The sequence below is a fragment of the Danio rerio genome, chromosome 21, assembly GCF_049306965.1.
Source record: "Danio rerio strain Tuebingen ecotype United States chromosome 21, GRCz12tu, whole genome shotgun sequence".
NCBI lineage: Eukaryota > Metazoa > Chordata > Actinopteri > Cypriniformes > Danionidae > Danio > Danio rerio.
Genome location: NC_133196.1, coordinates 4,546,378 through 4,560,253, shown reverse-complemented (window position 1 = coordinate 4,560,253; position 13,876 = coordinate 4,546,378). Strand labels below are relative to the sequence as shown.

Sequence of the window (13,876 nt, the reverse complement as noted above, 5' to 3'; positions counted from 1 at the left end):
TATGTGTAAAAACAAAAGATGTGTCAGATTCCGAGTTCTTTATGAAGAACTGTTGTCTACTGACTCTGATTTGAGTTAGAACGCTTTTCTAATGCTCTTAATTTATTTATTTTCATATACTTTTATACAAATGTAATTTACTTACCTCTTCCTTTGTATTGTTAATCTTTTTTCTTTCTGCAGCTGATGTAGTTTTTATTTTTTCTCCTTTGTATGTCTCATATATCGATCTCCTGATTGTGGTTATATATTTGCATTCTTTAATAAAAAATTGAATAAATAAAAAAAAGCTAAATAAATAAATCGTATTGCATTAAATTTGCCATGGCTAATTTCCAAATGTATTTACTAATATTTAAAAATAACTAAAATATGTTGCTTTAAAACATATTCATTAATTATATAGAATCATTTTATAATAAACTATTATAATAAAACATAAACAATTTATAACACAATGGAGTTCAATGCTGAATATACACTAGTCGAGCTGCTTTATTGCCTTGCTGATGTCTTGTGCATTGTCCTCTATCAAGTGACAGCATTTAAATTATAAAAGTCTAATTCATTTACAACAAATGAGACATCTAATTTTAGTTGATTTTTTTTGTAGCTCTTCAATTAAACAAAGAAACAAATGGTTACGTTAAATTCGAAATGACAATCTCTTTTAGGGGCATTCGCTCCCTACCAACTCCCCATCATTCTCCCTTTCTTTTCAGATGGGATGGCGGGCCAAACCAGAGGTTAGCATGGGCCAACTTTGGCCTGTGGGCCCTACTTTGGCACCTCTGGTTTAATTTTACAACAACATGCCTTCATATTCCTTAATAAGAATGTATCTGGTCCTACATAACTATCAATTCACACACAACTATGTTATACAAATATAGATTTTTTCATATTTAGTTATTTACAAAAGTTATTGAATTCAGTTTTAGTACAGAATATACACGTATACAAACATTTTATGCAAAAATGTTAAAGGAGGACCATATATTAACCGTTTTAATTGCTTTTCTATTTTTTTTTTTAGACTTGTAGAAATCACTTTCATAAACATTTCATTCTGAGGTCAAGCTTTAAAATAATAGGAAAAGTTATCTCATATTTAATTCTATGAAATCCAAAAATACAAACCTTTATTAAATATTATATTATATTATATTATATTATATTATATTATATTATATTATATTATATTACATTACATTGTATTGTATTGTATTATATTATATTATATTATATTATATTATATTATATTATATTATATTATATTATATTATATTATATTACATTACATTACATTACATTTTATTTTATTTTATTTTATTTTATTTTATTTTATTTTATCATATTACATTACATTACATTACATTTTATTTTATTTTATTTTATTATATTATATTATATTATATTATATTATATTATATTATATTATATTATATTATATTATATTACATTACATTTTATTTTATTTTATTTTATTTTATTTTATTTTATTATATAACATTACATTACTTTTTATTTTATTTTATTATATTACATTACATTACATTACATTTTATTTTATTATATTATATTATATTATATTATATTATATTATATTATATTATATTATATTATATTATATTATATTATATTATATTATATTATATTATATTATATTATATTATATGCATTTTTTATCCATGAACAAAAAGGGTGAATAAGTCCACTTTGAGTTGAATTTAAAGGGGTAGTTCATACAAAATCAAAATTCTGTCATCATTTACCCATGTCATTTACACACCATTGACTTGGTCTAAAATGGGTTGAGTTTTTATTTTTCTGTTGAACACAAAGAAAATATTTTGAGGAGTATTTTAACACCATTGACTTTCATAGTTCAACATCCTTTAAAATATTTTGTTCTGTTTTAAATTAAACAAAATAAAAATAAATATAAAAAATTTTTACAAGGGTGGGTAAATGATGACAAAACTTTCATTTTGGGGTAAATTGTTACGCGTTATGAACATTTAATCATGTAATAACCTTAATGTGATTATTTTTTTATGTACATAAACTCATGTTTGTTTAGTGGATGATGTAAATTTTTATGTAATTTTTATTAGAGATATAGTCATATTTCTGTCTTTGCATTTATTAGGTTAGCACCAACAAACAAACAGACAAACAAATAAACAAATATTAAAAGCTAATGATTTATATGTTTCTTACTTAATTTACACATGATTAGTTTGTTCATGCTCTTATATACAGTTTACATTTTCAATTTAAATATGAAGAAATTATAAAGAATGTATTGAATAAGGTGAATTTTTTAAGTAGAGAGGCTAGGTAACAAAAAACAATGCAATGATAATATGTTATTATAATACCTTAATATTTTTTATTCCAAATTTATATAACAGCAAAGATCTGGAGAATATCTTATTTTGTAGTCTTAAGCTATGGAGGACGAAACCTGCCAAAATAATAAAATAATAAATAAATATGCAAATAAATAAATAAAAAAAATAAAAAAATTCCTCCATCAATAAATAAATAAATAAATATGCAAATAAATAAATTAATAAATCCACAAATTCCTGCATCAATAATCAATAAATAAGTATCAAAATGAATAAATTAATAAATCCACAAATTGCTGCCTCGATAAACCAATAAATAATTATGCAATTTTTAAAAAATAAATCCACAAGGTCCTGTATCAATAAAATAATAAATAAATATGCAAAAAAAGGTTAATAAATCCACAAATTCCTGCATCAATAAATTAATAAATAAGTATCAAAATGAATAAATTAATAAATCCACAAATTGCTGCATCAATAAAATAATAAATAAATATGCAAATAAATAAATTAATAAATCCACAAATTCCTGCATCAATAAATCAATAAATAAATATGCAAATAAATAAATTAATAAATCCACAAATTGCTGCATCAATAAAATAATAAATTGTATTCAAATAAATACATTAATAAATGCACAAATTTTTGCATCAATAAAATAATAAATAAATATGCAAATAGATAAATAAAAAATCCACAAATTCCTGCATCAATAAAACAATAAACAAATATGCAAATAAATAAATAAATTAATTAATAAATTCACAAACTCTTGCAAGAATTTCTAAGCAGGAATTTGTAGATTTGTAGTCTTAATTTATTTGCGTATTTATTTGTGCATTTATTGTTTTATTTATGCAGGATTTTGTAGATTTGTTTATTCATTTATTTGTTTATATATTTATTTATTATTTACTGTTTTTGCAGATTTCGTCCTCTATAATAGGCCATTACTTGTAGTGGATATTTTGATGTTTTTTTAATTAAACAAAGACCAAAAAAAAAAAAGGATATCTAAATATTAATGTATTCAAATGCATGAATGAAAAGCTGTTTTAAATATTGAAAATCAGCCCCAAAAGCGAAGCATTGTTTATTATCAGGATTTTTAAAAATATAAATGGATAAATATTCTGCTTAGTTGTAATGATCCTTTATGGACTCCAGGTGGCTGCAATGTTCACATATTTGACGTCTCCTGTTCTGCACTTTTGTCAAAACAAAGAATTGAAAAATTAAATAAGGATATAACGGGAATAAATAAATAGTAAAGGTAGGCCCATATGATGAGGTATATTTAGATATATTTTTAATCGTCAAATATAAATATTATAATTAGGTAACTTTAACTATTTAATATAATTGAATTTATTTAAAATAAATTGAATCGATCAATAGTGCAATAAAATGGTCATTTAAAAGGTCATAAATAACAATGCAGAACACTTCATCATTTCAAGACGTGCAGTTGACGCATGACGTCATTTCCGGTTCTGCCATTTTGCGGTTGCGGATCAGTCTCGAGCTGCTGGTGCGTTTCTTGCCGAAAACCGACAACATAGCCTAACAAAGCAGACAAAATAAACCGGCAAAATGTCAGATTTTGACAGCAATCCCTTCGCGGACCCCGACTTTAGCAACCCGTTTCAGGTAATGCCACATAAGTGATGCTTTTATTATTGTATTTCGGTGTACAGGTTTTTGTGTGTGTTTCACAGGTAACGTTAACGTTAAAGTCGATAGATTCTTGTCATCATGTCGATTACGTTTATATCAAACAGAGTAAATTAATTCTAACATATTCACTTTAAAAGACTAAACCTGTTATTCGACAGTCTGGTGTATGTAAATATGTCATTATTAAGTATTTGTTTTTTTGTTCATAAGCTTTTGTGATTATCATTGAGTTTCTGATTCGATTTCTGTTCCAGTTCTGTGTTCAGTCTATTCAAAACAAGCCTTTAATCTACTATTAATTAAATCTGACCGCATTAACGTGTATAATGTTATGGGTTTATTGTTATATTATAACGAATGGAGCTTAATTCTGCTTGGTTTCTATTTATCATGTTATTCATTTATCATGGATCTCTTAGCTGGTGAGAAATCTGCTGTTACAGAAACTGTTCATGTCTAAAATGAATATTGAACTTTACAATGTGTGTGTAGATTAGAATAAGGCTGAATGCTGATGTTTAGGGTTATTAAAGGATGATGTGTGTATGTTTGGGCTGCTGGGATAGATAGATGGATGTAGGCCGGCCCTGTTTTGATCAGTGATGTGTGTGTGTGTGTGTGTGTGTGTGTGTGTGTGTGTGTGTGTGTGTGTGTGTGTGTGTGTGTGTGTGTGTGTGTGTTTGCAGCTCCGGTCAGCTGAGGGAATTAGATCCCTGACAGCCTGTTTTATTTTTTATTTTGTTCAGCAACATTGAGCCAAACGTGCAAGCATTGGTCTTCTGAAGTCTGAACACCATAATGCACCAGAACTGTTGATTCGGTGGACATTCTGTAAAAACATCACTTTGTAAATGACTTAATCCTACTGTAAAGCCTACTGTCATATCTGAAACGTGATTTCTAATGCTTCACTGCATTCTTAACCTGTTGCTCACAACATACAACATGCTTTCTGCAATCTTTTCCTTAATTTAAATCTTTCTTTCGTTTTTTTAGTTAATGAAAGAGATTTTAGTATAATTGTAAAAGTGTCCACCTTTAGGCTTCGGTTTGCAAGTCTTTTTGCTGTGCATTTTTGATTTATGTTATGTGAAATTAATGTGATGGTCTCTATGTTGCAACCATTTATATTCAGTTTTTGAGCTTTTGTCACCCAAATGTTAACTTGAATATTTAACAATAGAACTTTTGGATTATACTTATTGCAATAAACGGTACTTTATCTTGCCTTCCTATTTCCTTTTAGTAAAGAAGCAATATATTTATTTAAAAAAGCAATATATATTCAAAACATCTTATGCATCAAATATGCACTGCAAACTTTTCTTCAGTGAGACTTGTTGAGTTCTTCTTCCATCATTTGCAATGTTTCTAAATTGTCAATAATTTTTCTTACCATTTTTTGGTCACTTTTATCTATTTTATTTCTGTAAAGCTCCTTCTGACCATGACATTTCCTTACTAAATGGTTATAAGAGACATGTTTATGGGATTATATGCAACATCCTTTATTTTTTTTCTTAAGTAAGGCGAGATCTTATCATACTTGGAGGGGAAAATGTGCTATATGCATACTCAGTATCAGCCGATGACCATGACATGGAATCGGTACTCTGTATCAGCTGCAAAAATCCTGATCGGAGAATATATATATACATACATATATATATATCATATATATGATCATGATACTTTTTATTAACTTTTATTTTATTAAAATAATTGTATTGCATCAATTGTTTGTCCCCTAAAACAATGAGTAGTGTGTTAATCCAACACAATCTCACAGCAATTCGTAACTTTTTAATTTAGTGGCTAATTCGTATGAATTTGTACGATCTAATTCCTACAATTTAGTACGATTTGCTCATCCCCCAATGACGGTTGGGTTTAGGTGTGGAGTTAGGTGCCACGCCTCCTTTTTAAAATCGTACGATTTCGTACGACTGAACTGAATTAGCCACTAAACTGTCAAAATGTAAAATACTTACGTTTTCTCGTGAAATCAGGCTGCCGAAATTGATACACATTGTATTTAGAAAGCATATATTAATATTTATAGAGAGTGACAATTAAAATTTATGTGAATTTTATGTCATTATTCTGCAGTGCTGTTATGAAGCTCATTTGTTTACATTACAATATATCTAAATTTACCTTGCTTCATACAAAAACAAATATTAGCATCTTCACCAAACTGCACATTTACCATTTAATTTAAATAAATAATAATAATTAAGATTAATAATATTTAATAACTAATAAATATATTATTTATTATGTCTATTTATAATGATATATTATATCTATAAATGATAGCTAAAAATATTATTTCTAAATAAATCTGAGGTGTTTTTTCCTTTCATGTTCTCGTGTACTTACCACATCAATTATATATCCACATGTACAGTGCTCAACATAACTAAGTACATCCCATTTTGAAAAAAAATAATATTTTTTTATTAATATTTTTATAAATATTAATATTTTTATCAATTTATCAGTGAATATAGGTAATGCATTTTGGTGCATTAACAAAACGAATTTATTGAGCGAATATATATATCTATTAAAATAATATTTTAGTCGGCAAACATCTTTAAAGATGGAAATAAAAAGAGTGTGCATTTAAATTCATGGGGGGAAAATACAAACTACAACATTTCAAATAAAATTGTACAAAAATTTTATTTATCTTGAATTTTGCTCTTTATTTATTTATTATTTATTTTTTCCCTAAAATGTAAATTTGGACCATCATCAAAATTCATTTTGTCAGATTATCTCCAGATTTTGCTTTAGTATTGACTAATCTAATGTATATGCACAAATAGAATATTGTAAAGCTTCCTATTCATTTAAATGAGAGCTTTGTGTGCTTATATATGCTGAGCACTGCATCTATTTAATGCTCAACATAAACGCATATCCCATTTAGATTTGAGACTATTATTCCAACCATTAATACACAACACAATCAGCCATCAAGAACCATCTGTCTAGAGTTTTCCTCCTTTGTTTTCGTCCCCTTCTAGTCTCCAGGGAGAGTTTGTGTGTTTGACATTACAGGTGTTGTGGACTCACAGGTGGGATGGAACCCATCTTGGAGGTGCAGGGGGGACAAATGCAAATTCATGTGCACCAGATTGTGGCCTGTGTTTTGCTCTATAGGACAGAATCATTAAGACCTTATACAGAAGCAACTTCTGCTTTTGGTCACCGAGGTCTCTCTCTTTTTCGGCCTCATTTCTGAAACCAAACCACCCACACAAATGCTTGCACACACATCATTATCATCATCAGCAGCAGTTTTGCCTCCTCAGAAGTGTTTCTATTAAAGCATACCTCATGTAAGTCATCATTAAACCCAACTGCTCAGACGAGGTACTCTTTAAGTGATCATCAGTAATGGCATGCGGTCCGTCATGGAGTTGCCGTGGTAACCCAACACCAGCGTAGCCGACCGACTGTAGCGGCACATGTCTCAATAATTCATGCGTCGTCTTGATTGCATTGTGTTTCTGACTCACGTCTTCAGTGTCTTGGGCTTTCTTTGTTGATTAATTTGAGGCTTTTCTGCTTGCATGAAACCTTTAAGGAGTGAACTTTATGGTAAGGTGGATTTCTTAGCCAATCAGCATGCAGGTAGTGGCATCTGGAATTGAATATGGAAACTTGGTTGAATCCTGCAGTGTGTTTATGCTGATGTGGAGATGCTCTAATACAGCAGTTCAGAGCATTTACAAACAGAGGCAGGTTTGATTTGGTCTGGTCTTTACATAGGGATCATTCTATGCACTGTATTGCATTATTAATCATCTGGCTGGTGTATTGGTTGATTTACAAAGGCTTTGAAGTCAGACTTTCAAAATGAGGAAATTGTGGCTAATCTGGTTCACCACTGTATGTGAGTTGTTGACTGTATTGAGAGTGGTTTATTAAATTTATATAAACATTATTTTGTCTGTTTATTTTGGTATTATTCTATTTTATGATTTTGAAAAGTGTAATTTTAAAGTACAATTAGCACTTAAGCCGCCTTTCCACTGCACACGACAAGCGACAGTCCGGAAGTCATTCATTTCCAATGGAGAGCAGTCCGGGAGCTGCGTGGAGTTCCAATCATCTCCGAATGCGGAGAATTCGGATCTGAATTGAGCTGCGGATCCGTTAAAATATTTGTGACATGACTACTTTGAAAATCCCGGAGTCTCGGCATAAGTGGGTTCATTCCGCTGTGGCAACCCCAGATTAATAAAAGGACTAAGCCGAAAAAGAAAATGAACGAATAAAGTTTAAGAGTCTCTTCAACAATTCTGTTTATTTTATTATAAAGAGATCAGATATTTCGTTTAAATGTTTTTGTTTTCGACTATTAAAACTATTTGCCTTAGTAATGTTGGTAAATATATTCCTACATGTGTTGTTAAAAAATATTCAATAATTATAGATATCGAATTATGTGAAATATTTTATTGTAATAAGTTTTTTCTAATATCACCCAGCCCTACTAAAATGTACTTTTCCAATTGTGCTGTATAGTAATTTAAATATAAATGTAGTATACTCGAGTAGTTGGCAGGGCTCAACAATAAAGACTGCCCGGTTGCCAAGGGCCAGCATGAGAGACACTTGGGACAGTAGACCTGATCATTACTGGCCCGAATGGGACTGTGCTGCCTTGTCACTAACATTTAATTTGTCTGTGACTATTTGTCAATTGCGTGCATTTTAAGTTTGTGCTTTTAAGTCTTTAAATGCTACCTTCTCTGCAATGTCTTAAACAACATATTGCTTTCCGGTTACTCTTATCTGATTGATTTGACCATGCTATTTTTTTGCAACCTGGTAACAACCAGTACATCGTAGAAAGAGCAACATGGCGGCAACATCAAATTATAAGGCTAAAAGAAAAGGTCTGTTTCTAATGTCTTGGCAGTAGACATTTACATGGGAACAACACGACAAAATACAAATTAAGTGAGTGAGTTTGCCGTCAGTTTGACAAGTCAGCCACCTTTTGTTAAATAATTTCAAACCGCAATAAAATACCTCCACATTTTCCATACTGCTCTTTTGGTTTGCATAACACTTTTATTTACAATTTTTTTTAAGTACACTGAAAAAAATTATTCAAAGATGATTCCTTGGATTTACTCAATTTTTTACATTAAGTGGTTGTAAACAAATTATTTGTGTTGAATTTAAACAAACAAATTAAGTTGAACATTATTAAACTTAATTTGTTTGTTTAAATTCAACACAAATAAATTGTTTGCAACAGTTCTGCATGCAACACTTTTTTCAGTGATATTGAAATTCTTGATGCACAGACTTTATTTTTGACACATTATTTAAAGGGCACCTAGGTTACCCCTTTTTTCAGATTTAATATAAGTCTTTTGCGTCTCTAGAATGTGTATATAAAGTTTCAGATCAAAATACCCATCAGATTTTTCATTATACCTTTTACAAGATGCTGTTTTATACTGATTTCCAGCAGGGGGTGGTTTTGTCGTACTGCGCCTTTAAGCTTTTTCTTTCCCGCCCACTGTTTCTACATGCCTCCTCCCTCAGCTGCGTCAGACAACAGACATACTTAAAGGAAGGAGGTCTCACATAGCGTTTGTGAGATACTACAGTAAGAACTAACCTTTACTAATCAGTATTGTGAAGTTGCAAAGATGAGTCACACACAGTATCGTTACAAAGTAACGCACACACACACACACACACCGCAGATGATACACACACACGCAGGCAGGCAGACAGACAGAGCGCGCTTAGCCTAGTTAAGGCTAACCTCAAGTTTGGATATCTGTTATGCTAATGTACAAAATAAACCTGATTAAACTTCCACAAACCGGGATTGAAGCGTCTTCTTTTATAATTGTTCTGACACGCGGCTGTGCTGATGAAGTAAAGCTGAAGTAAAACGCTGTAATTAATTACACACGTGCTCTGTTTTAAAACACTTTAAACATGTGAAACTTACTCTTAATCACATTTGATGATGATTGCTGATCCTAGCGAACAGAACAGAGCTTTTATTCCCGGTTGCTTTGCGTATGTCTGCCTGGTCTTGTTGACATATACACGTGACTACCGGAACATGTTAATGCCCACAGCTGTCAATCAATTTGGTGGGCGGGGGGGAATCGCACACCTACGTAATGGTGCGATCGATTTGAAAACAGCTCCAATTGGCCGACCCTTTTTTTTTGTAGTTAAATTGAAAAAAAAAGACTGGGTGTGTTCATATCACCCCAGTATGACGCTCTATACACTATACCAACACACAGATCTGTCCAAACAGCTTGAAAAGTAGATTTTTTACCATAGGTGCCCTTAAAAAAATGTTGATTAAAAAATAGCTATTAACTTCTCTTTTTTTTTTTTTTTTGATGGGGCCAGTGAAAATTTTGGCAGGGAAAGTAAAAATCTGAACCACTTGCCCGATCGGAGCAGTAGATAAAATCCTTAGCGTTGAACTCTGGTTGGGCTTTCAGATGCAGCCCAACTCTCCTTCTTCATAGTGAACTTCATAGGATGTGTTATTATTAAAATTGTGGCTTCTATCCACACCATTCCCTGCCCTTCTGTTTTCTCATAAGCTGTGTAACATGAGGTTTTTCAGTAAAACTCACGTTTCACTGAGCACCCCTGAAAAAGTTATATAGAACGTGTGAATGAATGAAACCTGAACACAAGTAGTCACAAGAGCCAAGTTTGATTTAATGTTGAAACCACTGTTTCTCACCAGAGTTTGGTAATAGAGTATATGCCGAAGCATGCTAATAGGACTTTTAATTTGCCAGTAACCTGGGTTAAGCGCTTCCGCTCAACTGTATGTAATGCAAAAATCGGCGAATTTAAGGGCAGTTCTCTTTAAAAATCAGCGATCTCCACTGGCTGAGTGATATCTGATATAAAGTGGGTCTCAGATTGTACAAGAAGCACTGCATTAAATAACAGTCATTCACCCCGCCCTGTCTTTTATAACATGAGCATTTATTTTACTCCAGTATAGACCTTTTTCATGGCTGCTGCATGGAGGGCGCCATAGCGACCAGCGTCTTCCGGTAGAATGCTAAAAACTTCCGTTTACAGCATGTACAACTGGTAATTTGCGCTCCGGTTTCAATAGCGTTTTAATATACTACAGAGTGTTTTTGTGACACACAACTTAGAAATGTGTCTGTTAAAGCCGTTTTAATCTGTCAGATGTGGTTTAAGCCTGTCAGTAATACGAGACAAACATTCTCCTAGTTCACGTGTCTGCCGTCAGAAATACAGTAGCTGCGTCCCAAATGGCACTCTATACACTATGCACTCATGCACTATGTACTTATGCACTTACACACTTAACAGGATAGTATATGTATGTAGTGGCGTCCCAAATGGCACACTAATGTTTTTTTACTAAACGGAAATTCAAACCGTTTCCCTGATGACGTTTGACGGTTGCCAAATCAGTGAAATTAACGACCGACTTATCAAATAATACCTGCCGTGAGTATTGTCGCATTCACCATCGGGAGGTGCAATAATCACTCTCGTAGGAGAATTTTGCTTTCACCATCCAAAATAAAAAAAAGTTATTCAACATGTGCGTCCGATAGCTCCGCCCCTTCCGCTACGTAAGCAAACTTGCGGTCGTTGAGTGCGTGAAGTGTCCATCATTACACACTTCATTTTAGCGGCTGAATGAGTGCATCATCCGGGTAATTAAAGTGCACTTATTATTCTTAGAGTTTTCAGTGTGAACACACTACTTACACTATTTATACTACAAAATGGCGTAGAATAGTGCATAAGTGTGCGATTTGGGACGCAGCTAGTGTGTGTGTGTGTGTTCCCGGCCTGTCAGCTGTTAGCTCAGCGACTCTTCAATACACACACACACATACACACACACACACACACACACACACACACACGCAATACTTCGCTGCATTATAGAGCAAACCGTATTATTAGCATGAAACTTATGCAAGTCATACAATTTACAAAAATGACCAATAAAAGTCTGTTATTGATCCTCTGCTGGCTGATTTGCTGTTCATTCTAATCGCGAGCCGTTTGTGTTTTATTTCATGTGTTGTTTTTACCACGGTTTGTGTTTTTTCTGTCATTTTGAAATGACACTAGCCTATATTTTCACTTTGTCACAGTTATTAAATCAGTGTGTCAGTGGCACAGTACAGGCTACGTGCTTGTGTCAAACATTTTGGTGAATTACATTAGTTTGGGCTGGTTATATATTTGAAAGAAAGAGAAACTGTTGACTTTAGCGATGACGAGGCTTCATTTAAACTGCAGAAGATGCCGTCTGACAACGAGGGAAAAATGCCTCACAGCAGCTGTTTTCCATCCTATTAGATCGCATTTCTTTAAATGATCAGTCCAGGAGATGCTGCTGATGGACAACAGTATTAGTTCAAAGAGGATAAAAGCAGGTAAAATAGATTAAAACTATCGTTTCAAAGCTGTCCAAATGTGACTGTTTACACGCATCAGCTGCTTACCGGAAGTTCTTAGCATTCTCCTTGCGCATACACGCAAAGCATCATGGGTAATTTTGCGTTCCAAGAAAAAGGTCTATATTCAATGGAGCTTCTGCGCTAGCCTGCCAATTCTGATGGGCGCGTGCGAGTAAACTGCTTTTTGTCTCGTTTTACGCTTGAACAACTAAATGAACGCCAAAGTCTGTTTAACTGAATGTATTTTAATTACATGACAACATCAATGCTGTAAAAGGAACCGTATAAGATGGAAAATTCACAATAACAGGTCAACCGGAAGTTTATTAGTATGGGAAACACACTAGCTCGGCATATACCCTATTGCTAAAGTGAAAGAAATCGAAAATTCTGTCATTTACTCACACTTTACTTGTCCCAAAGACTTTCTTTTTTCTGTTGAACACAAATGAAGATACCATTGACTTCCATAGTATTTGTTTTTCCTAGTTTTCAGCAGAAGGTCTTCTCTTGTGTTCAACAGAATGAATAAACTCCTAAAGTTTTGCCACCACTTGAGTAAATAATGAGTCATTTTTATTTTTGGGTGAGCGATCCCTCAGAGTTCAACAATTCATTTTAAATCACGAGGTAAATAGTCTTTATCCTGGATGAGATCCTGGTGGAATCGACTCTCGTTGTGCTGAAGCGGTGTGAATGATGCAGCCTCGTCAACAAGTAGGCGTTTTGCAGAATGTTGCAGAAGCGACAAACTGAATGCACGCATACATGCGGCTCTGACCGAGCACATTTCACCTTATTACAGGGATTTCATAACGCAGCAACTGCCAAACTTGTAAAACTCCTCAGCTGTGTGTGTGTGTGTGTGCAGTAAGAAAGTAGGCTGTCTAAATGAGGTCCGTCTGATTCTGTCCATCACTCAGCCAAAGTAATGAGAACACGAGAATAGAGAGGAAAAACTCTTAATGATCTGATTAGATGGATGTTTCTGGAGATCCGGCCTGCTCTGCAGATGCAGGGGAACCTATTACAGTGAGCCCCTGTCACTGTGTGTGTGTTAGTGTGTTTGCTTTCATTCACAGTGTTTGTTGAGGGAGCGGTGACTAGAACAGGGTTTTTTCATTTTAAGTTTCTCTCTGAGTCACTCCTGTAATCATCTGTGTAACACAATCATCATGAGACTTTTGTCATGTTTTTTTACTGAATGAGAGTTTCGTCAGCAGGGCTTCCGCTCAGATATTTAAGCAACCTTCGGTCTTTGAGCGACATTTTAGCTCTTTTCCAAAACCTAGTCAGCTGAGCTGTCTTCATAACAGCATCATAACTGCAGGAAAGCCTTAAAAAGATGACTGA

General features: G+C 32.8%; 1 protein-coding gene across 2 annotated transcripts in view; it reads left to right on the top strand.

Annotated features, from left to right (window-relative positions):
• The first annotated feature begins 3,890 nt into the window (after positions 1-3,890).
• Positions 3,891-13,876, top strand: part of scamp1 (secretory carrier membrane protein 1) — a 57,940-nt gene continuing 47,954 nt past the window's right edge. The window contains exon 1 of one of the 2 annotated variants that reach the window (XR_012396507.1): positions 3,891-4,013. Coding sequence is in view for 1 of the 2 variants with exons in the window: in NM_205692.1 (NP_991255.1) it covers positions 3,957-4,013 (57 nt within the window). In the remaining variant the exon portion in view is untranslated. 2 annotated transcript variants of the gene reach the window in all.